Source organism: Saprolegnia parasitica, assembly GCF_000151545.1.
Source record: "Saprolegnia parasitica CBS 223.65 unplaced genomic scaffold supercont2.4, whole genome shotgun sequence".
Lineage (NCBI taxonomy): Eukaryota > Oomycota > Saprolegniomycetes > Saprolegniales > Saprolegniaceae > Saprolegnia > Saprolegnia parasitica.
The window spans coordinates 633,163-656,026 of NW_012156398.1; the positions used below are offsets into that span (position 1 = coordinate 633,163).

General features: G+C 61.1%; 11 protein-coding genes across 11 annotated transcripts; 7 read left to right on the top strand and 4 right to left on the bottom strand.

Moving 5' to 3' along the window:
• Positions 1–100: 100 nt before the first annotated feature.
• Positions 101–1,133, bottom strand: SPRG_19334 (hypothetical protein; the record flags this gene model as incomplete). The annotated part of the gene is made up of 2 exons (XM_012340355.1): positions 101–376; positions 423–1,133. The coding sequence occupies 2 exons, from the start codon at positions 1,131–1,133 to the stop codon at positions 101–103; spliced, it is 987 nt and encodes a 328-aa protein (XP_012195745.1).
• Positions 1,134–1,554: 421 nt separating this feature from the next.
• Positions 1,555–2,631, top strand: SPRG_19335 (hypothetical protein; the record flags this gene model as incomplete). Its single annotated transcript, XM_012340356.1, has 1 exon — positions 1,555–2,631. One exon carries the CDS (start codon positions 1,555–1,557, stop codon positions 2,629–2,631), a length of 1,077 nt encoding a protein of 358 aa, XP_012195746.1.
• Positions 2,632–3,441: 810 nt separating this feature from the next.
• On the top strand, positions 3,442–4,558 carry SPRG_19336 (hypothetical protein; the record flags this gene model as incomplete). The annotated part of the gene is made up of 4 exons (XM_012340357.1): positions 3,442–3,891; positions 3,944–4,130; positions 4,195–4,298; positions 4,349–4,558. 4 exons carry the CDS (start codon positions 3,442–3,444, stop codon positions 4,556–4,558), a joined length of 951 nt encoding a protein of 316 aa, XP_012195747.1.
• Positions 4,559–5,273: 715 nt separating this feature from the next.
• On the top strand, positions 5,274–6,386 carry SPRG_19337 (hypothetical protein; the record flags this gene model as incomplete). The annotated part of the gene is made up of 1 exon (XM_012340358.1): positions 5,274–6,386. One exon carries the CDS (start codon positions 5,274–5,276, stop codon positions 6,384–6,386), a length of 1,113 nt encoding a protein of 370 aa, XP_012195748.1.
• A 155-nt stretch (positions 6,387–6,541) lies between these two features.
• On the top strand, positions 6,542–7,722 carry SPRG_19338 (CMGC/DYRK protein kinase; the record flags this gene model as incomplete). The annotated part of the gene is made up of 4 exons (XM_012340359.1): positions 6,542–6,964; positions 7,014–7,055; positions 7,110–7,436; positions 7,486–7,722. The coding sequence occupies 4 exons, from the start codon at positions 6,542–6,544 to the stop codon at positions 7,720–7,722; spliced, it is 1,029 nt and encodes a 342-aa protein (XP_012195749.1).
• Positions 7,723–7,990: 268 nt separating this feature from the next.
• SPRG_19339 (hypothetical protein) lies at positions 7,991–9,987 on the bottom strand (the record flags this gene model as incomplete). Its single annotated transcript, XM_012340360.1, has 8 exons — positions 7,991–8,242; positions 8,288–8,356; positions 8,406–8,463; positions 8,518–8,580; positions 8,712–8,772; positions 8,818–8,878; positions 8,946–9,221; positions 9,268–9,987. The coding sequence occupies 8 exons, from the start codon at positions 9,985–9,987 to the stop codon at positions 7,991–7,993; spliced, it is 1,560 nt and encodes a 519-aa protein (XP_012195750.1).
• A 686-nt stretch (positions 9,988–10,673) lies between these two features.
• On the top strand, positions 10,674–11,057 carry SPRG_19341 (hypothetical protein; the record flags this gene model as incomplete). Its single annotated transcript, XM_012340361.1, has 1 exon — positions 10,674–11,057. The coding sequence occupies one exon, from the start codon at positions 10,674–10,676 to the stop codon at positions 11,055–11,057; it is 384 nt and encodes a 127-aa protein (XP_012195751.1).
• Positions 11,058–11,251: 194 nt separating this feature from the next.
• Positions 11,252–13,845, bottom strand: SPRG_22099 (hypothetical protein; the record flags this gene model as incomplete). Its single annotated transcript, XM_012340387.1, has 3 exons — positions 11,252–11,716; positions 11,767–12,003; positions 12,052–13,845. 3 exons carry the CDS (start codon positions 13,843–13,845, stop codon positions 11,252–11,254), a joined length of 2,496 nt encoding a protein of 831 aa, XP_012195777.1.
• Positions 13,846–15,937: 2,092 nt separating this feature from the next.
• On the bottom strand, positions 15,938–16,495 carry SPRG_01624 (hypothetical protein). Its single transcript, XM_012339991.1, has one exon. It carries the CDS (start codon positions 16,461–16,463, stop codon positions 16,014–16,016), a length of 450 nt encoding a protein of 149 aa, XP_012195381.1. The 5' UTR covers positions 16,464–16,495; the 3' UTR covers positions 15,938–16,013.
• Positions 16,496–17,662: 1,167 nt separating this feature from the next.
• SPRG_01625 (hypothetical protein) lies at positions 17,663–20,086 on the top strand. Its single transcript, XM_012339992.1, has 10 exons — positions 17,663–17,994; positions 18,035–18,128; positions 18,176–18,276; positions 18,332–18,794; positions 18,851–19,101; positions 19,163–19,340; positions 19,385–19,472; positions 19,525–19,568; positions 19,624–19,902; positions 19,955–20,086. The coding sequence occupies exons 1-10, from the start codon at positions 17,743–17,745 to the stop codon at positions 19,999–20,001; spliced, it is 1,797 nt and encodes a 598-aa protein (XP_012195382.1). The 5' UTR covers positions 17,663–17,742; the 3' UTR covers positions 20,002–20,086.
• A 1,411-nt stretch (positions 20,087–21,497) lies between these two features.
• Positions 21,498–22,601, top strand: SPRG_19342 (hypothetical protein; the record flags this gene model as incomplete). Its single annotated transcript, XM_012340362.1, has 1 exon — positions 21,498–22,601. One exon carries the CDS (start codon positions 21,498–21,500, stop codon positions 22,599–22,601), a length of 1,104 nt encoding a protein of 367 aa, XP_012195752.1.
• Between the last annotated feature and the right edge of the window lie 263 nt (positions 22,602–22,864).

Below are 22,864 nucleotides of genomic sequence, written 5' to 3' on the forward strand. Positions count from 1 at the left end.
TCGTCGGCGTCGAGGTGCGTTGGCCCTTGGCGTTGACAACCATCATCCGAGTATGTAGAGGAACGGGACATGGAATATCTGTAGTATTTAACTAATGCAACTAGAGCGTGTACTCGCGGCTTTGCCGGGGCGACATGTTGTGGTGGCTGTCCACAGGATACGGCTTCATGGGCACCGGCGACTTGGTCGCTGCGGCGCGCTGGTTTTGGCCGTTGTTGGGCGTGCGCTTGGCGTCGTAGTAGTCGGGGCCGGACGAGATGGCCATGACCTCGACTTCGTCCTTGCTCGCACGCTCCTGCTGTGTCGCCAGCAACCGCTCCTCTTCCTTGCGCTTCCGGAAGAGCATGAACTGCCGCACCGAAATGGCAATGGAAAACTACTCAAGACATGAGACTACGTGCGTGACCAGGATGCGATCGTACCAGCGCTGCCACGCCACCGGCAATCGACACGAGGAGCTTCCACGTGGCTTGGCCGCTGCACTCGGGCGGGCCCGAGTAGTCGGACGTGCATTCGCACACGTTGTCTTTGTTGACAAAGCCACGCTGCAGGTTGCAAGGCGGGTCTGTGACCTTGGGCTTCGCGGTGCTGTTGCCGCCACCCGCGCTGCTGCCCGAGCCCGACGACGTCGGCTTCTTCGAGGCGCACGTCGCGCCGGCCGCACCGGCCGTGACCGTAATGGAAAGCTCGCTCGACATCTGCTGGCAGGCCGCGCCCGTCGGGTCCTTTCCGAAGCCTCGGAAAAGGATCACACCGGCGCTATCGAGGCATAAGATGTAGTTGCCCTTGGCGTCCTTCTCGACTTGAACGCCCTTGGGCTGTGGCCGTGGGTGGGCCGCAGTGGACGCCGTGCCAACGAGATCCACCTTGGTCACCTTCGTGGGCTCGGACCACGTCACGGTTTGCCACGTCCCGGCGGCCATCGTGGCTTGGAACGCAGGGCTCGAGATCGTCGCGTCGGGCGCGCAGTTAAAGCAGCAGCCGGGCTGCTTGCCGCTGCACTGGTTGAAGTCAGTGACGTCGTACGTGGCCGGGCCGAGCGTGCCTAGGCAGACGGCGCAGCACGTCTCGGCCTGCACGGCTGGCAGCGCCAGCGCGGCCAGAAGGGCGAAGACGACGCGGGCAGCTCGCATGGTGCAAGTCAGAGACTGGAAAATGCGCCGGTCTTGCGAGAATGGCCGCCGGCAGATCCGGAGAAATAATGCGACGTCATTTAATGCACCAATTCGAGTGTTTCCATACCTCGTGGTGTCATAGAATACCGACTTGACATCAAAAGGCGAATAAAAATATGCGCCCTGTTACGAATAGGTGTCTCGCCACGTGCTTTCTCGTAACACCACTGTAACCCATTTGTATAAAAATATACTAGCCTTTGTATGCGAAGGGTAAAATAATACACACGCCGGCGGTGACACACCCAGTATCCGGTGTCGGACCCACCGGCACTGGCCGTTTGTATGCTGCCGACCACATCCGGATACGCAGGAAGAAAGCTCGAATTTTTATTCTGTCTCTTCTTCTTCTTCGATCACCGCGAATAAATAAGATGGCATGCGGCGGGCGGGCGGACGGAGGTGGTGGCAGGCGGACCAAGGTGATCATCATATGACGAGGATGATGAAGGCCTTAAAGCGTGTACTCCTTGGACTCGCGCGGCTGGTAGCGCCCGTCGGTGTCACCCGTGAAACGGGCGTCGGCCTCGGGCAGAGACGGGCGAACGCGGCTGTCGTCGGACGCACGGACGCCGTCGCGCGACGCGTCCGTGTGCCGACTGCTTGTTGCGTTCGCGTTGACCGAGTCGTAGTACTCGTGCGACGCCGGCATCGCGTACATCGTATCAAAGTTCTTGGACGACTGGTCGACCGGCGCGTTGGCAAGGTCATCTTCCTCGCGCTTGCGGCGCTGGAAGAGGATGAACTGGCGCACCGAGACAACAATCGAGAAGAGCGCCGCGAGGCCGCCAGCAACCGACACGAGGATCTTCCAGAGCGCCATGCCGTCGCACGTGGGCGGCCCCGAGTAGTCGCTGAGGCACTGGCACACGTTGTCGCTGTCAATGTAGCCGCGGTTGGCGTCGCATTTGACGGTCGGAACCTTTGTGACACCACTCGAGCTGCCAGCTTGGGACGACGCGCCATCGGGTTTGGTCGTCGGCGACTTGGACGTCGGCGACGAGTCGCTGCACTTGCCCGTGCCGGCCGTGATCGTGATCGACAACTGCGCCGAGAGGGCCGTGCAGTTGCTCGGATACGTGTCGGCGAGCGGGCCCCAGCCGCGGAAGAGCGTCTCGCCGGGCGTGTCAGAACAAAAGAGGTAGTTGCCCGCAGCATCTTGCTGGACCGGCGACAGCATCATCGTGAGCTGCGGGTGCGGCGCCGACTCGGAGCCCTTGGGGACATTGACCTTGGTGACCTTGGAGACGCCCGACCATGCGACCTTTTGCCACGTGCCTTGCTGCTGCGACGACGAGAAGGCCGGCGCGGCAATCGTGAGCTGCGCATCGCAGAAGCAGCACCCGGGCGTCTTCTTGTCGCACTGGGCAAACACGGTGGGGTCGTAGCTGGAGGGCCCGAGTTTGGCGAGGCAGACGTGGCAGCACACTTGGGCGTGCACGCATGCAGCGAGTAGCAGCAACAGGAACGACCGCAGGATCATGCTTCTTGCAGCTCAATAATTTCTAAATGGCACCAACCACCGGACCAAGCCACCGGATTGTCCCAGGAGTTGACCTATTTGGTTTTTTGCAGTCGTTTTGTATTCAGTGCCCCTTCGAACATCCAAGCGCCAGACGTTCGCCGCGTTCGTCCGTTGGAAGAGAGGGAAGAGCTTGCCCTAGAACTCCACACCAAGGTGGGTTCTGACGTCGTGAGAAACAGCATTGCAGCGCTCGTCATGGATGTTTCAGAGCGCAGTAGCAGCAACGACTAATGCAACGTCGGTACAAGCAGGAGCCTTTGGTCAGCAGCGCAAGAAGCAACGAGGACCAAACACAGACAGACAGTACTCATGTCGACGCGGGATCTTCGTCGAGCTGCTCTGCCACCGAACCACCCTTTCGTCACGTCCAATACAGTGTACTACGGTCTTTGGTTCCAGTGTACCAAACCCGATCGGATCATTGCTGGTGTTGAAGGTGAGCCCATTTAAACTTGCTGTGTGTATGTCACGCCCACGGATCTTGCAATTCACTGGCCGTGACCCAGCAACGATCTGACCCGTGGCCGCGAACCAAGCCTGTTTTCAGAGAAAACGAGCGCTGGCCAGATCCATACACTGTATCCACGCCGGATGACTTTGCCCTTGAAGCTCTGAATCATGGCGAAGCGTCGTTTCGAGAGGACCGTCCTGGTGCTGATTTTGTCTCCGGCAGAAGCTTCGATAAAACGCTGGAGCGTCGTCCGGTAACCTTCCAGTCGCGCTCCATTCCGTTGCCCGATCATGTTCCTGCTAGTGGTCGTTCTCTGCGCTGCGTTGGTTGCCGGCGACATGTGCTGCGGCACGTGCCTCAATGGCGTCACCAACTTTGCCGTCGATGCGATGCAGTACCCTGCGTGCGAGGCCATTCAGTACTGCTGCTTCAACTGCGGCAAGACGCCACTGGGCGCGCCGACGATCCTGCCGACGGCCGGCGTCACGTTCGACGGCACCGCGATCGGGGCGACGACCGGCCAGCCGCTCCAGATCCAATGGGCTAGCGCAGCGACCGTCACGTATGTGTCTTTTGCACCCAACCAAGCCAAGACGGGCCTCGCGCTCTCGACGTCACCAGCCGCGACCAAGTCGGGGACCAACACCTTTAGCATCTGCCCGCAGTTCCCGGGCACGCTCTACTTTCGCGGGTTTGGCGCCGACATTTGCAACTCCGTGTCGACCGAGATCAAGGTCACGGTACGAATGCACGAGTGGGCGATAGATCGCACCTTCCGTGTCTGGGTCGTAGGTGACGGGGGCGTCTGGCGCCGTGTGCTCGACGCCATCATCCCCAGCCACAACGCCATCACCTGGCACGACGCAGTCGCCGACGTCCAGCGGCAGCACGAGTAGCACCTTGACCCCTGGACCGTCCAGCAGCACCGCGTCGCCCCGTGACAACGTGACGTGCAATGCGATTCGCGGTGTCGTCGTTGGTAGGCTTGCATATAAATATCATGCAGCCATCTCGGAGCTCGAGCCTGACAGCACCACGGGTAGACGGGCAGTGCCAATGCGTGTCGGACTGGTCGGGTCCGCCCGACTGTTCTGGCACGCCGCTGTGGAAGACGCTCATCACCATCGCTGGCGGGCTTGCGGCGGCGGTACGTACGAACGCAGCTCGTCCTCGCCATCTCTGAGTGGATAGCATTAGCTCTCGATTGTGATCTCGATCCGCCACTTTCTCATCATGCGCAAGACGCGGGCCTCCGCACGTCTCTCGACCGCCGCCGACGACAGCAAACACATTGAGATGGAGGTCATGCAAATGTCACCCAAGCGTCAGCTGTCACTGGGCGACGCCGCGTTTGACGGCCATGCGAGTCCGTCGTCGTCGCCCAAGACCAAGGAAGTGAGCCTCTAATAAGTCGAGCCCCAATCGGCTATTTATTGCGCTCCGACCAATTATTGTCGTGCGCAAATCAATTTTATTGTACAAGAATGATGTATGACCCAAACGACGCGCGCGTCATCGACACCTGCGACGCGGAGACGACGTTGCACTTGGGACCCTACCCACACGCCTTCAACCGACCGACCGTGATGGAATGTGCACTCCTCACGCATCAGGTATAAGAACTACTACGTCGACCGCAAGACGAAGCCAACTCCATCCTGGTTAAACGCGGTAGAAGAGCCGTTTGCCGGAAGCTAATATCGTCGGGCTTCAATCCCACTGGCCACGACGCGCGTTGAGTAAACGGCAGACCAGCCGGTCCGTGCTTGGTCGCTCTGACGCCTCCTTGGTCGATCGTGCTATGGCCTCGGTATCTAGCATAGCATAGTCTATAGATCTTAGGTGGCGCAGACATGCTCTCCGCTTGGCGCCGATGGCGGTCGAAATGGCGCCAACAACTCGACCGCGCGTCATCCATGATGCCGTTCACTGGTGCTCCGACGCGCACGCACTTAATCGAGTGTCATCGCATGGCACGCGCGGGATATCGTACTTAAAGGAATCCGGGCGTCGATTGGGGATGACGAGCGCACTTTGTCGGAACTGCACACGCCACGCCGAGTGCGTCATCCGTCCGATTTCTCAATTGGCTATTTCGGCCCCGCGACGCAGCACCTCGGATATGGTCTCGGACTGGCGCGCGTACGTGGCGCCTGGGAAGCGCGAGACGGTGCAGCAGCAGATCGTCTCGGTGCTCACGGCGCTCAAGCCCAACGCGCCCGCCGCCGTGCTGCAGAAGCTGCCGGGCATGGCCAAGCGCATCGAAGAGAGCTTGTTCGCGGCCGCGACGAACGAGGCCGACTTCACCAACGAGGCGACGCTCCAGACGCGCATCATGCAGATCCAGCAGTCGAACGCGAATCGCCTTCTCAAGCGGCCGAGCCCGTCCGCGGCGGCACAGGCGCGCGGGCGCCGGCTCAGCGACGAGCAGTCCAAGCTCCTCTTTGCGTACCTCCAAGCGTGGCGCAACAAGACGGTGCAGGAAGAAGGCATTGGCCCGTGGGACGTGGTCCCGACGCACATTCTGGCGCAGGTCGCGACAACGTGCCCGCGCAGCATCCTCGAGCTCGAGCAGTGCTGCCCGAGCGACCACCATTGGATCCAAAAGTACGGCTCGTCGCTCTTGCTCACGATCGTGCAGTTTGAAGCCAAGCTCCCTAAGCAGCACGCATCGTCGTCGTCGTCGATGGGACCTCCCGAGAAGCGCGCCAAGGTCGCGAGTCCTCGGAAGCCGCCGTCGCCGCGACAGCCGCGAACGCTCAAGAAGCAAATCGCCATCAAGCCGGGCATGCCGCCGCCGTCGCCGTCCATCTCGTCGCTCTTCCCAGTACCGCCGCCCTACAACGGCGGTCTTTTCCCGTCGTCGACCGACCCGTCCACGAACGGCCTCACGTCGTTTCTGCGGAAATCCTCGCCCAAGCTCACGCCGGCAATGCAGCCCATCATGCCTCGCGTCGAGGCGCCAGCGACGTCGTACCCGCCGTTGGCGCCGCCCAAGCCCACAGCAGACGCCACGGTCGCCGAAGACGAAGTGACACGACTACGCGCAATGCTCGTGCAGGTGCAGCAAGAGAACCTTCAGCTGCACGGCGAGGTCGCTTACTTGCGGCAGCAGCTGCGGCAACAGCAGGCCAACGAAGCCGCCGCCTGCCAAGCGCTGGTGGCGTGCCAAACCGCCAACGTCGCCCCCGCGCCGGCGCGGCCCAAGTCGACCGTCGCCAAGCCCTTTGCCTAGTCGTCGTCCATGTCCTGTGTGTCGTCGTCGTCGTCGGTGTCACCAGCCGGTAGCTTAATTTTATTGACCACCATACAAATCACGTGTTATTTTATTTCGAGCCATGCCGCAGTTCGCAGTCGTGGCCAAGGACGATGGCCATGAGCAGCAGCAGCATGGACCTCATCCATGGGACGACGCGCCTGGACGACCGCTTTCTCTTCCTGCGCGAGATCGGCCATGGCATCTCAGGCGTCGTGCTCCTCGCTCTGGACACGCGCAGCCAGACGCAGGTCGCGATCAAGGTCTTTGCGCCAGCGCTGCTCGTCGCGGGCGAGCTCGAGGTCGCGCTTCTCCGCGCCGTCGACGCCCGCGACCCCGACCACCACGTGCCCATTGTGTCGTTCATTCACGCCTTTGAGTTTCGCGGCTCGCTATGCATCGCGATGGAGCTGCTGGGACCAGCCATCTTCCAGCGACCCCGGGCGTCCGCAGAGGACGACGCGAGTACTATGTCGTCGATCCTGGAGCAGGTGCGTCAGCGTCCAGACAAGTGCGTCGCGCGCCGTCATATGGAGCTCGCCGCGCTTCGGACGATGGTACGTCCCGTCGACCGTGACGAGGATGGTACTGATGGCAGCGCTGCAGGTGGCGCAGACGTGCGCGGCCCTCTCCGTCCTGCACGACATGGTAGTGTACTATATACTGCATACCGACTTCTTGGTCGTCATCCTGCCATGCTAGAACATCATCCACGCCGACCTCAAGCCCGAAAACATCCTGTACCGCGACGCCTCGTCCAGATGCGATATCAAGCTCATCGACTTTGGCAATGCGATCGACAACGTCAGCGTCCAGACGATGGCGACGGACCACGGCTTTGACATCCAGACCATCCTCTACCGCGCGCCCGAGGTGGCCATGGGCGTCTCCATCTCGTGCGCGGCCGACATGTGGTCGCTCGGCTGCATCGTGCTCGAGTGCGTCCTCGGCCAGCCTCTCTTCAACGCGACCGACCGCGTCGCATTGCTCGTCCAGATGCAGCAGCTCTCGGCCACGCCACTGACGACCGTGCGTCATCCACGTCACGCCATGGAAGCCTCTCATCCAATCCCATTAGATCTTGTCGCGTGGGCTCTACACAAGTGCTTTTGAGCGCCAGGCGACATTGCCGACCCTTTCGCTCGATGCGATCGCCGACGCCTACGCGCTCGATGCGACCGACCGCCACTTGCGCAGCTTTCTCGCAAGTCTCCTCGAGACTTCGCCTACGCAGCGCATGACCGCAAAGCAGGTCCGTCGCAGCTTTCGACACAAATCGGACCGTCCTGGTAGGCGCTCCTGCACCCGTTTCTAGGACCGCTCTTTCCATTTGCCCAAGTCTTTAGCCCGCCTGCCGCCCCGCCGAGCATGCAGCGCCGTACGTGTGTCGACTCTCCGCTTGGTGCATCGTTTCCCGAGCACATCGAGATGCCGCCAACGGTCTGCGCGCAACGCGTCAAGCGCAAGGTCCACGGGCGCCTCGCGGACGCACTGGCCATGATCAACACGGCGCGTTCGAGCAAAGCTGCCAAGAAGACAACCGATCATCGCATCATCATCAAGGTCGAAGACAAAGAAGCGCCTTAGACACGCTCGAGGCGCGAGGCGATCGCGGCTCTAAAGTGCGCCATGCCAACGGTCGCCGCGTGCTCGTCGTGCCGAAGCGCATGGAAGGCGGCGGCCTTGCAGATGGCGCCAATGTCGGCGCCCGTCATGTGTGCCGACCGCAGCATTTGACTCATGTCGTTGCGCAAATCAAAGGGCGTCGACGCAAGTGCGGCGAGGTCGACGTCGGGCGATAGGGGCATGCGGCGCGTGTACGACTCGAAAATGGCCTAAAGCAATGTATCAGTGTATCAGGATGACATCATATTTCGTACGAGGCGGTCGTTTTCGTTCGGGTACCCGACCTCGAGGGCTTGGTCGATGCGGCCCGGCCGCACAAGCGCCTACGCATGAAAATGCGTCGACTGCGTCATCGAGACTCGTGGTTCAAACCGCGTCGAGTGCATCCTTGCGGTTGGTGGCCGCCATCACAATCACCTCGGACGCCTGCCTAGGACGTCATGGACCGTTGTGAAAGAGAACCGAGAGGTCGAAGATGGCACACCCGCCAACGCCGTCCATTTCGTTGAGCAGCGTGGACAAGACGCGGGCGTAGACACTGCTGCTGCTGCCGCCGCCAGCACCTACAAGTGGACGTGCATGCTACGACACGACCGATTCCGGTTGCGTACTGTCGAACGCTCGCTTCTCCGCGATCGCGTCGAGCTATCCGAAGTGGGTTCAATTCCTGCCAGATACTTTTTGCATCGATCGTACTTCGTCAAAAACAGAATGCACGGCGCCGACGCCCGTGCGCGAGCTACGCGTCGACGTCATCGTCACAGAGAGTAAGGACAAAACGTACCAAACACATCTCGGATCGACTTTTCCGTCTCCCCAAAGTACTTGGACAAGAGGTCGGACGACTAGCCAGCACCATCAATCGCATACGATATGTCTGTCGTCCAAAAACTAAAGTATCAACGTATCAACCTGGACGCGCACAAAGTTGGCGTTGCACTTGGCCGCGAGGCCGCGCACGAGCGTGGTTTTGCCACAGCCCGACGGACCGTAGAGAAGAATGCCGGAGACACTCTGCACACCGAGGGCCGCCAGCGCTTCTTTTCGCTCAAAGCGGTACGAGATGAGCTCGAGGAGGCGGTTCTTGAGCGTCGCATAGCCCGCGAAGCGGGTCCAGCTCGCCAACGCGGCGCCGGGGGCCTGCACGTTGAGGGTTTGGAGCTGCGACGGCGTCGTGACCCCAAGCGCCTAATTAGATGGTCGTCCTGTGCATCGTTTTACCAACGCGACGTACCTTGACAAAGTCTTGCCACACGACGGTCGGCGCCTCCTGGAGCTTGGACGACGCGAGCGCGTGCCGGCAGACGCGGACGAGGTCCTTGGCGACGTAGCCGCCGGTCGCGAGCGCCACGCGATGTGCTACGTCGTTCCGAGGCGCGTCCAGCGGCGCTGCGAGCAGCAGCCGATGCAGAATCGCGTGGCGGCACGCTTCGCTCGGCACGGGCAGCTCCAACTCGCGCTCGAGCCGGCCGACGCGCGTCGCCGACGCGGGAAGACCGACCGTCGATGACGCGACGACGACGACGCGGCGCGAGCCAATCGAATCGAGGACCTGGAGGAGGCTGCGGCCCATGGGCGACACCTCGTGCTCTTCAAAGCACGCATCGACATTGTCGAGGAGGAGGACACCACACTCTGTGAGCGACTGCATCTTGTGGGCCAAGAAAGCCGTTGGTGATGGAAACGCAGTCGTCACGGCCGACTCGAGCATCAACGCCATGCCCTCAAGGTACAAGACGGGGATCCCGAGGCTCCGGAGCTGCGTTCCGAGCGCTTGCAGCAAGAGCGTCTTGCCCACGCCGCGGACGCCGCGCACGAGGAGGCCGTGGGACGCAACGTACTCGGACGAGGCGAGAAGCACGAGACGAAGATGGAAGAGCAGATCGTCGACGATATCCTCGTAGCCGGCAAAGCCATTTGCTCGATGCGACCGCGCCACGGATGCGCGGTCCATACGTCGTCGAGCTGCGTGCTGCTCTTGCCGAGCGTCGACGAGGCGTCACTGGACTGTCGTACAAGATGGACGTGGGTGGCGCGGCCCACGCGTGCGAGCGGCGCCGCAGGGTTGGTCGCGGTCGCAATCGCATGCACGCGAAAGAGGTAAGGAAGGCCGAGAACCAGGACACCTACTGTGTGGCCGACGCTGACGTACTCGACTTGGCAGCCAAAGGTCGTCGAGAGGTCGAGCGTATTGTTGACGAGCACTGGAGGCAAAGCGGGCGACCCGCGTTGCAGCGGGAATGCACCCAGCGGCTCGACGACAATGGACTCGGCGACGTCTTCCAGCATATCAATGGTCTCGCACACGAGGCCATTGCCGCCGTGCGCGATGCCCAGTACGTGCAACATCCATGGCGGTAGCTGCACATCGCGCGCTTCGTCGTCGTCCTTTGCGCGGGCCGTCCAGCCGGCGCAGAGGATCGCTGCATCCGTGGCAGCGTGCGTGAGGCGCACGCAGCGGATTGGCGCTTGGCCGTCGGATGGCTCGACAAGGCGTGCCACGTTGAGCGGGAGATCGCCATGGCCATTGTAGGCAACCCGATCCATGCCAGTCGTCGAGATTGCACTTGACACTATTCTATTCCCCACCATCTATATTCGTAAATAGTGTGAGCGCGCCCCTATAAGATCCATAGTGCAATGGCCAACAACGCGCCGAACGAGGTCGAGGAGACGATCAAGGCGCTCAAGGCCAAGCCCGGCTTCTTCTCGTACATCGTCATGAACAACGACGGGATCGTCATCAAGTACGAGAACATGGAGTACAAGATGGCCGTCATGCACGCCTACCACATCCTCAACCTCTACGCCCGCTCCAAAAAGTACCTCACCAAGCTCTTTGACGCGGCCGAGAGCGACATCGAGTGCCTCCGCCTCCGCACCAAGCTCCACGAGATGCTCATCGCGCAGTACGCGAAGTTCACGCTCGTCGTCCTCCAAGTCTCCGAGACGGAAGAGGTCAAGGTCGAGACCAAGGTCGACGACACGAAGGAAAAGGAAGCCGAGGAAAAGCCAGCAGCCTAAGCCGACGCCCCAGCCACGCGTGTACATAATACTAACGACGCTTCTCGCGTCATACATTCCAGTGTGGCGATCGCTGCTTCCATGCACCATGTTCCCGCGTCGCTACTAGTACGGTCTCGAATAATCAACCAACAACAAAAGACCATCGGATCGATCGCACGCAACTCGGTATTACTTCATAATGCACGCTCTCATCACGACTGGCTGCCGCGCACGAGGTGGCACATGGGTCCGAGAGCGAGCCAGCCGAAGCTCAAATACGGCGCGTGGCCGCTGGGCCAGACATACGTGTACGCGCAGTGGTACCAGGCCGACGCCTTCTGGAGCACACGGACGTCGTCGTCGGTCGGGTCGCTAAACTCGGCCCAAAACACGTCGGTAAACTCCTTTTGGACGCGGCGGACCGCGAGGCGAAGGCGCTCGAGCGTGTCGTCGGTGGCCTTGGCGCCGCGCGTGCGACAGACCTTGGCCGAGAGGTGCCGCACGTAGCCCGAGACCAGTTCGGCTTCGGTCGCGACCTCAAACCGTGTGGCCACGTCATAGAGCGCCAACGTATAGTCGACAAACATCTCGCGCGCGTCGCTTTGATAGATTTCAAAGCCTGGCGCGAGGCAGCCGAGCATCCTGGCATGGCACGTGGGCTCGACGAGGCGCGCCGTCTTGGCGCGGCGGTACAATTGCCCGAGCACTTTCGTCGACTCGTGTACACCCCTTTGTCGGGCTTGTCCATAAAGTCGGGGTACACGTCCATCGGCGGGTACTTGGGAATCGAAGCCGGGATGCCCGACTTGGCATAGTCGACGGCCACCGCGTGCGCAGAAGCAAACGCGAGCGCCAGCGGGTCGCATGCGCCGAGCGGACTCAGGTCGCAGAGCACGACATGCGTGTTGGCAATCTGCCCGAGGTTGTCGTTCATGAGATAGTCGACGTAGAATCGGCCAATCGCCTACAGCCACGTCAGCGTACTGCATGTCACACACCATTCTCGTCGTACGTTCATGGTCGGGTCCACCGAGGTTGGCGGCGTCGCAGCCATCGCGGCTTCCATCGGCGGGTACACCGTCGTCGGCAGCAGCCGCGGATCCCAAATGCAAAAGTAGACGTCGCCGTCGAGGTCGCCACCGGCCATCGTGTCGGGGTCTGGCCGGTCACCGGCACTTGAAAACACCAGCACGTCATACAAGTGGCGCAGGGCCGGCGCATCCACCAGCGTGAGGCACTGAATGTCGCCCGGGTGCAGACACGGACACCGGCCGACCGCAACCGACGACCCAAACGCGGGATTCGGTCCGCTGCGCGTCTGGAAAAATACAGTGTGCGCGGGCAGCGACTGCGTCTCGTCCACGACGCCCACGAGGTTGACGCCGTTTGGGACCAAAATGCGCGCCTTGAGCTCCACGTTGCGCAGGAGCCGGCTGCGGAGGACACCAATCCACTCAAAGACGTACCGGTCGTCGAGCCCGACGCCGGCCGCCAAGAGCTTGGCAATCGGACTGCTCGGGTCGTGCGTCGCCACGAGCTGCGTCGCCGCCGCCGCGCTACCAAGGCACGCGTCGAGGCTGGCGAGCATGTCATCGTAGAGCGCTAGAAAGGTTGCGTCCTTCACGCCGCGCGCCGAAAGCACCGAGATGAGCTTGCGGTTCAAGTAGCAGCTCATGCGCGACGCCGTCGAGCAAATCTCGAGGGCGACGTGCGTCGACTCAAACTTGCACATGCTCGGGCGCAGCGCCATGCTCACATTCCCAGACAGCGCCGGGTTGACCGACACGACGCCCTTGTGCCCGCCGTACCGAATCTGAAAGGCCGACGGGACCGTCATCAGTCGCAGCGCGCTCGCCACCGTCGCCGCCAACGTCACCGAAATCATGCCAACGCCGTCCGAAAAGCAAAAGCCGTTGCGCTCCATGTCGGGCACCCGCAGCGTCTCAGTGATGGGCACGACCACCGCGGTCGTCGTGCCGCTAAACGCTTGGCCGAGCCGCGCACCGCGCTTGCCGACCGTCGGAATCGCCAGGAAGTCCCCCAGCGACGCGTGAATCTCGGCCACGCTCGGCGCCGACGCGTCGCCCATGGTTGGTGCATTGTAAAACCACGCGCTTTGGCTGCGCAGCTGCGCGTTCGAGTAACCCAGAAACACATAGTGGGCGCCCGCAATGTAAAAGCCATCCCTGACAATCGACGCAATCCGATGGGGCATGTCGCGCTTGACGCGGTGCACCGACCCATAGTGCTCGTCGACAAACGTCGCGCGGACAAAGCGGTCGAGGTGCGCTGCGTAGAGACGGAGGACGCGGTTGGACGCATCGAGGTCGGGCACGTCGACGACAATGCGCAGCGGCGTCACGAGCACGCGCCGGACCCGGACGACGCCCGGTGGATCCGGTCGCGGCGGCGGCGGCGGCGCCGCAATCGTCGCCAAGAGCTTGCGCCATGCCGACGACGTTCGCCGGTGACGCCAGTGCGCCAGCCGCAGAATGGCGGCGGCCGAGATCGTCGATGCTTGCAGCGACGATACAAGCGCCGAGACTTGGGCCGCGTGCGTCAACACAATCACGTGGTTGCTCAAGAGCACATGCAGAGCGTATTTGATGGCATCCGAGAGCGGCGCCAAGAGCGTGTCAAAACCGCCGCTCCAGTCCGACACGGGCAACGCCACATGTGGCGCGAGCAGGAGGCGCGGCAGCGCGGCCTCGACAAAGGCCACGTGCTCGAGCCCCATGCGCCGAAGAACGTCGAGCACATCGCTTGGCGTCGACGTCGACAACACGAGCTGGTAGCAGAGGTACATGCCGAAGGCCTTGGCCGGCGACGGATCCACGACGCGCACCCACTCGCCCGCGTCCTTCCACCCGCTATCGTCGCGTTCCCAGAGCGTCGGGAGATGCTAGAGGCGGCCAAAGGTCGATAGCATCAAGAAAAACAAGTCCTCGTCCGCGTCGCCGGATCGAAAGACAAACGGGGCGCGGCGGAGCGTGAGCCAGACGACCGTCGACCCCGCGCCGTCCGCGCCAACGCTGCAGGTCGCGACCGACGACACCTTGAACGACACGCGGTGCGCGTCAAACTCGATCGAGAACCCGTCGGCGCTTCGCCCATTGCAGAGAAAGGCCACGTCTGTCGTCGCAGAGAACCGAGGCGGGACCATCTCGGCCGTCTCGATCGATGGCACAATGTGGAAGGCTTCGGCTGCAAACCGACGCGAAAGCGAATCATGGACCAGCGCCGCCAGCGCCGGGTCCTTGCTCTCGCGCACATACAAGGGGCGCTCGTCCCAGTACGTCTTGTCGAGTTGCAGTAGCCGCTCGAGCCCTAGGCGCGACGCGACCGAGACGATCGCCGTCTTCTTGCGCGGCGTCTTAGGCTGCGGCGTGCGCACGTGGCAGCGCACAATGTCGACAACGTTCCCGCGGCGCTCGCAGTAGTCGACAATCTCGGCCGCGGTGCGCTTGCAGTCACAGTTGCGCAGCACGGCGGTAAAGACCGGGTCCGTCGCCGCCTGCGTCAGCATCGGGCTCTGTGCAATGGCCTTGGCCGTCGCTGCGTCGGCCGTCGTCGCGTCGAGGTTGACGTCCATGGCTTCGAGCACGTCGGCCAGCGGCGGCCCCATGCTCCAAAGCTTGCTCCAAAGCTTGCTCCAAACGAGAAGTGACGATCAGAAGCAGTGGCCAAATCGCTCGTCGTGACCAATCAAAACGCGTGATGTGTGAGGACGCGCTGTGATTGGCTAAAAAGGTATCCACCGACATGCCGCGAAGACAGGCCGAAGAAGGCCCATCGACGGCCTCTTCGCCCTTGCCGACACAATCGACCACATTAACGCGTTGATCTCGAGTCGAAAGACGTCAAACGTCGGCGAAAAGGCCACGTCATACAAAGGTGAGGTGCACGCTGCCGCGATGCGCGCTCGTGCACAAGCTCCACAGGGTGGGCTCTTCGATAGAGACCCGGCGAATAATCGCGTGTCGTGGGCTGGAGGCGTTTAACTCGAGTCGAAAGACATCAAACGTCATCGAGCGACGAGATAAAGCGAAGAAGACAATTACCTCGCTGCGTGGTTCATCAAATGATGAGTCGTCCCCCGTACTTGACGCAGTGGACGAGGTCATGCGACTTGAAAGACGTCATTGCGTACAAGCAACAAAGGTAGGAGGTACACGTCTCTGCAAGCCCGCGATGGTGGAGAGCCATCGTGAGCGTGAGCGAAATGGAATGGCTGTTGTTGTCAAGGTTGTTGGTTCGGTGTAGATATTGCTGTGAAGAACAGGAGGCTGTGTCGGTCAAAGGGGCAAATGAGCTGGTTCATGGCCTGGCGTCGGTGCTGATGCATCGTAGACTCGATGATGGCTACGAGTGCTTGGGCATCTCTCTCGGCGCAAAGATACCGACCTCCACACGGCCTTGCGAGAGAACCTGCCGCCAGCGAGGCAATGACTCCGCCCCACACCAATCTGTACCTGCGGTGCCTACTGGCGATCGGTCCATACCAATATCTGCTCGCTCAAGAGTGGGCGTTCAGCTAGTGCGCGCGTCTGCTCGATTGAATCTACCTGCGCTTCTTGGCGACGATCGACACCTTGCATGCGAACCCCATCGTCAGCCTCGAGGTCGACCATTTCAACGACTGCACTCGTCGACGTGCTGGCACCATGGACGGAGCTCGGGCTTTCTCGCGCGGGCGAGACAGCCAGGGTCACGCTCTCGTGTCGATGACTTGAGCCAGAGAAACCGATGCGCTTTTCTTGCAACCGGTGCCCCCGACATGTTGCCACGTCTGCATCCCACTGGTGTCGCCATCGACCGGCTTGCTTCGTTTCCATGTACCGATACCTTCTTCCTAGGCCGTGGAGAGGCCCATGGACTCCGGCGAGACGCTCTGGCAATCGAGGATTCGGAAGGGTCGCACACGACGTTCAAATTACAATAATCATCGGTGTTGAGTATAAAAATCCGACAGGTTTACTTGGACATCATCATCTTGACGAACTCTTCGTAGTTGATCTGGCCATCGCCGTCGATATCGGCTTCGCGGATCATCTCGTCGACTTCCTCGTCCGTGAGCTTCTCGCCGAGGTTGGTCATGATGTGGCGGAGTTCGGCCGCCGAGATGAACCCGTTGCCGTCCTTGTCAAAGACCTTGAAGGCCTCGAGGATCTCCTCCTCCGAGTCCGTGTCCTTCATCTTGCGAGCCATCATCGTGAGGAACTCGGGGAAGTCGATCGTGCCGTTGCCGTCAGCGTCGACCTCGTTGATCATGTCCTGGAGTTCGGCCTCCGTGGGGTTCTGGCCGAGCGAGCGCATGACCGTGCCGAGCTCCTTCGTCGTGATGGTCCCATCGCCGTCCTTGTCAAAGAGCGAGAATGCTTCCTTGAATTCCGCGATCTGTTCTTCGGTAAGCTGGTCGGCCATGGTAGTGGGTCTTGAGAGGTAAAATCCAAACTGACACTTCTCGAGGTGGCGACGCGGTATCGAATGCTACAGGTCTCGCCACTGACTGCCTCTATAAATACATACCACGTGGGCGTCGCTTGGATTTGTACGACCTTTGTACTTGCTTTTCGTATGTGGTTGGTACGACCCGCGAAAAAAGTGTACGACCTCCCCGTGAATTGTACGACCGGCGGCTACTGAATTGTACGATTTGCACGACCTCTACGCAGTTTCTCGAAAAGGCCAGCGGGTACACGCAATGCGGTGGCGCCACGACAGCGTGAGTACCAAGCACGTCATAGCGTGTAATAGCATTAGTTAGTCGACAGGGGCGAACTAACTAACGTGCGTGGCGCAACGCAGGAGAGGTCCAATTGTATTAGGCAGGAAGGGCGCATCGAACAGGCTTCTCGATCTGGGCGACACGCTGTGACGTGTAACGTTTCCCGACAACGTCGCGACGCCAGCCTCCAGGCGCCCACCAGTGCTGTCACCAGTGGTAGCTCACCGAGCCCAGCACGATGCAGTGGTCCCTGAGTTCCATAGCTCGGACGCAATCGAGCATTCTACGAGTCGCCGTCGCTGGCAACGTGGCAGCTGCGCCGAGGGCGGTGGGCGAAGGAAGCATACCATTGCAAGGACACGCATCCGTCTATTTCATGCATGCCGCTGCATGGCCAAGTACAAACTGCATGAAGTACTACCCTGCGATCGGCGGCGATTGGCCAAACACATCGCCATCGGAAGGCCTCGGAAGCGGCCACTCTGCACCCACCTGATGCGTATCGGATGGCGCCGTCAAGTGTCCGTTCCGATGGACCGACAGCTCGGACGATGGCCTCTCGTCGAGCCACTTCAAGCGCGCACCTCGTCGTGGGCCTCGACGCTAGCTCGTGCAGCGACGGCGCTCTAGCTTCTGGCGGCCAATGGTCCATCGTACGACCTCATCTGCATGGCAGCGTCGACGTAAACGCCGACATCGCGCGTCCTGATTTCGGCCGATGACGAGCGCCACAAGGTCGCGATCGGCAAGGAATGCACCCTTTCGGAGGTGTGTGGACGTGCAAATTACATTTCCCACGTTGAAGTTGAGTGCTTCCCCATACAAAAACGTTAACCAGCTGGGAAAAACCACGTCGTTCGGCTTTGATCGAGGTTGCCTTTGGCTGGAAAAGATACTAGTTTGTCGGAATCTGGTCAAGCTCAGAACCTTGGCTGTCTGGTTTCGCTTAGTTTCCAAGTCGCCTCGACAACGCCAATGCTCCTTCGTGCCCTCCGCCACCGCGCCCTCGCGCCGCGCACCCTACCGCCCCGCGCTCTGGTCCGCCCGTCGCCCAGTCGAGTGGCATGGCGTGCGCTCACCACGTTCTCGGGCCCGCGCAGCCCCCCGATGCTCGAGTGCACCATCGGCGAGATGCTCGAGGCCGTCGCCCGCGAGCACCCGGACCAAACGGCCTTGGTTGCGGTCGAAGAAGACATTCGCTGGACGTACCACGAGGTCAACGCCAAGGTAGCAACCAAGCGCTGGTGCGCGCATGAACATGGCGTAGGTCGATGCGATGGCGCACGCGCTGCGCTGGATGGGCCTCGAGAAGGGCGACCGCTTTGGCGCGTGGCTGCCCAACACGGGCGACTACTACCTCGGTACGTCCTGCCTCTTGTCAATTGAAGCGAATATAGCACTCGCTTAGTGCAAATGGCCTGCGCCAAGATTGGCGCCGTGCTCGTCAACGTCAACCCTGCGTACCGCGCCCACGAGTTTGAGTTTGCAATGAACCTCGTGCAGTGCAAGGTACATGCACTGTTGAGAGGTCCTGTAGCTGTACTACCGATTGACGACGTACTAGGCCATTCTGATCACGCCAACCGTGCATGGCACCGACTACATCCAAGTGCTCGACTCGCTCTTGCCCGAATTGCTCTCGGAAGCCTCGCCGATGCTGCATACCGAACACGTCCAGCCGCTCTCGCTGCAGGCGCTGCCGCACCTCAAGTACATCTTGCACGACGCACGCGACAAGACGTTTCCCGGTATGGTCGCGCTCCACGACTTGATCGAGCACGCAGGCACGCGGGCCGCGCCGCCGACGCCCGAGATTTCACCGGACGACGTCATCAACATCCAGTTCACGTCCGGGACGACGGGCACGCCAAAGGGCGCGGCGCTAACGCACCGCAACTTGCTCAACAACGGGTACTTTGCCGGCCAGCGCTGCGGGTACTCGACAAAAGATCGCGTGTGCATTCCCGTGCCGCTCTACCACTGCTTTGGCGTCGTGCTCGGCAACCTCGCGTGCCTTGCCCATGCCAGTACGACTTTTCTTCTTCTTCATCGCGAGAGCAAAGTGGACTCCTGTCTCGACTAGGCACCGCGGTGTACCCGTCCAAGCAGTTTAACGAAGTCGCGGCGCTCAACGCGGTCGAGATGGAGGGCTGCACGTCGCTTTACGGTGTGCCGACCATGTTCATTCGCATGCTCAACTCGCCGACGTTCCATCTGGAGCGCGTCAAAACGCTTCGAACGGGCATCATGGCCGGCGCTCCGTGCCCGATCGAGATCATGCAAGAGGTGCTCACGTTCGCACCAGAAATGACCATTGGCTACGGCATGACCGAGGTACTACATTGTCGAGCAACCTGCCCACGGCATCTCAGAACTCATATCTCGTTGGGTGTAGACGAGTCCGCTGAGCTTTCAAACCCGCGGCGACGATGCCCTCGACGACCGCGTCGCAACGGTCGGCGCACTCTTGCCGTTTGTGGACGCCAAGGTCGTCGACGTCGAAGACGCGTCCAAAGAGCTCGGCCCGAACCAAGCTGGCGAGCTCATGGTCAAGGGCTACCATATCATGCAAGGTACGTCGAGGCTCTGCTTGATCGATACTGCATGCGATCGGTAGGCTACTGGGATCAGCCAAAAGAGACGGCCAAGTCCATTGAAGACGGCTGGATGCACACCGGCGACATTGTGGCCATGGACGAGCGCGGGTGCGTACCTACCCCTCGGTGTATTTCCCCAACCCTAAAGCGAGGGCGATAGGTACTGCCGCATTGTCGGTCGGTCCAAGGACGTCATCATTCGAGGTACATTGATGAGACGTTGCTTGAACGTGGAGGTAATATGATGATGCTATTGCAGGTGGCGAAAACATCTACCCGCGCGAGATTGAAGAAGTGCTGTTTGCCCACCCGAGCGTCGCAAACGCGAGCGTGATTGGCGTGCCCGACAAGGTCTACGGCGAGCAAGTGTGCGCGTGGGTGCATTTGCAAGACGAGTCGACGACATCGCTCGACGAGATGGAAGCGGCGCTGCGCGCGCACCTCGCGGCCGAACTCGCGCACTTTAAAGTGCCCAAGTACTTTCTCTTCAAGTCGGAGTTTCCGACCACGATCACGGGCAAGATTCAAAAGTTTATGAGTACGTCCCTCGGTCCTTTCTCGGACATGGTTGTTCATCGTTGCGACTGTAGTGCGCGACGTGACGATCGCCGAGCTCGGCCTGCCCACGACCGTCTAAGCCCGCTCGTCGTCTTGCATTTCGGTGTCGTTGAATGCATCATCTTTGAGTATTGGTTATGCGAAAAAATACAGTTGCTGGTCGGGCCGGCCGCGGGCACAGGGTTCGAGCACAGGCGGCGCAAAGCGGCCGCTTCCGTTGTTGTGCACGGTCACGCACAGCCCGTTGGACGCAATCCAGTCGCTCCGAAGCGCGTGCGGTGCCATGTGCCACTGCTGCGCCGTCGTCTTGGCGCAGCAAGACGTCAGTGCGATCGAAGGCGATGGCGGACCTGGCACGAACGTGAGGCAGCGACCGTCGGTGGCGCGCTGCATCATGGTCATGGGGCCGCCGTCCCGCGACGCGTAGACGCGCCAGCGCTCGGCCGAGTGGGCCAGCGCGACAACGTGGTTTCCGTCGACGGCAAGGCGAAAGGTCCAGTCGCGCACGCTGTTGCCGACGCTATACTCCCCCGAAATCCATCCTGCCGAGACAGCACCAAGCAGCAAGAGACCGAGGAGCAGCAGCAGCTGGAGGAGACCGACCATGACGTCTGACCACACGCGCCGCGGCCGCGCGATCTGATTACTACTCGGAAACCAGGTGCAATGGATCGAATCAGATCACGCACGAAGCGCCGTCGCTGCCGACTCGAACAGGGACGCCTTTGCCGCACCCAATCACGCCGACAAGCCACGACGCGAGTGATCGTTGGCGCCCGATCGCCCTCGAAGTTGCCGTCGCGGTCGGTCCATCGTGACCATTCAGGCCAGCGCCATGGCAACGGCTGCCACGAGGCGCTGCCACGTCATGGAGCCCAGCGCAAGGCACTGGGCGCACGCGAAGATGTGATGATGGTAGCGCAGTGCAAGGACATGACGCGATCTTACACTGCGCCGGTCCAGGCGCACGCAGCGAGCTCAATCGGCGTCCAATGCCGCAGCTTACGGCGGCGCGTCGACGACCTGCGTTGGGTGATTAAGTCCAGTGGCCGAAAAGCCAGTACATCTCTCCGTTATGCGGATGGTTGGGCGCGTTAAAAACACGCCACTTTGCACCACAAGATCGCATTTTCCCTGTCAAAATTTGACAGTCGGCGTTCGACGACCGCGTCCATCATCGTGCGAAGCGATGCGTCTTCGTCATGGCCAACTGGTGTGGCGCACGACAACGAACTCGCGCCATCGTCGCTTCCATTCGATTCTCCGATCTGATGGACCATAAGTTTCTGTCAACGCGGCTGGTCCGGGTGCTGTCTCGCCCGTGTTGCGGCGCGTTGAAGCTGTCTCGTTCGCCGGTAGGAAATACGTACATACTACACGAGCTCGTGGACGGCGACTTCTTGCAGCAGCAGTGATCACTGTTGCGCAGGTAAGTGTTGCCTGTCCAAGAATATGCAAGTCGCGCTGGGTGCGTGTCTGGGAGGCGCGGCAGAGCACCGGTTGCGTGTTTTTATCCTCCGCAACGCATCCGGAGACTGTCTGCTCATTTGGTCATTTTTCGACGAACTAGCAGCCATGCCGACGCCCAGTCCCCCCGCGCTCCGTGTGGGCCTCGAGATTGAAAACATTGGCGAGCGCGTGGCCGCCTCCAAGAAGCGTCTGAGCTGGCGCTTCGTCTTCGACGGCTGCGAGGAGGTGCACACGGTCACGCTCGAGCACTCGCGCGTGACGGCCAAGAAGCGCGTCAAGCTCGACGGCAAGCGCATCGGCGCGTCCGAGAGCTACGCCGGCGGCTGGACCTTTGACTTTTCCGTGCCCAGCCGGCCAAGCGTCCCGTTCCAGATTGTCATCAAGGACATCAACCAGCTGAGCTTTGTCGAGCGAGCAAAGGCGAAAGCGAATCTGACAGCCGACAACCTCTACGTGCTCTTGATTGACCGCTGGGAGTGGGACTCGCTGCCCGAGCGCGAGCTCAAATACGAGCGCTTTGTGAGCTCCAAGTGGAGCTCCAAGTCGTATGCGCGGCGCGTGCATTATGCGATCGATTGCAACGAACACAAGGACGTGCGCGTCGCGTGGACGTTTACGTTTGGCCAAGACGGCCCGGTGCACCAGCTGCTCATGGAAGACTGCGCCGACGGCAGCAAGAGCCTCGTGCTGGACCGCACGTCCATCCGCCACGAAGAGGCGCCCAACGGGCCGCCGCCCACGCGTGGCAGCAACTGGCACGCGACCCACGAGATGGGCGAGGACAAGCACGAGCTCGCGATCAGCGTGTCCAAGAGCCAGGGCGAAATCACGTACGTGCTGCACATCAACGGCTCCAAGTGGGAAGAGATGGCCGAGACCGAATATGTCCTCGAGCCCGGCTTCTATCCCGTCTTCTCCAAGTCGACGGGCCGTGTCTACTACCGCAATGACACGACCAAGCAAACGACGTGGACAAAGCCCTCGGTGCTGCGGAGCGACGTGAGCAAGCTGGCATCGCCCGAAGCGCGCGACTCGATTGCGGGCTGGTCGCTTTCGCCGCGCTCGAGTGCGCACAGCGGCGGCATGATGGACCTCATGAGCTTCAACGAGGATGGCACGGGCACGGCGACGTCATCTCGGACGTCGTCGCTGACGTCGGCGGCCGACCTGCACGTCAAGAAGCCCGAGATCATCGACCTGTTGAGTTAGTTAGCTTTCGCACTACACCTTGTATATATTTATGTCATTTCGCCGCCTGTCTATGACGTGGCATCGCCTCGTACCTGCATTTCGTAACGGTCTTGTAACGGACGGAGCATGGCGGCGTTCCCAGACGGCATCTACGCAGAGATCCGCGCCGCAGTCGCCAGCGCCATTGCCAAGAGCTTCGTGCCTCGACCCATCGCAGCGCCGACCCGCGCGTCTCTCTCCGAGTACGTCCCGTCCGGCTACGATCCATGGCCGTACATTGA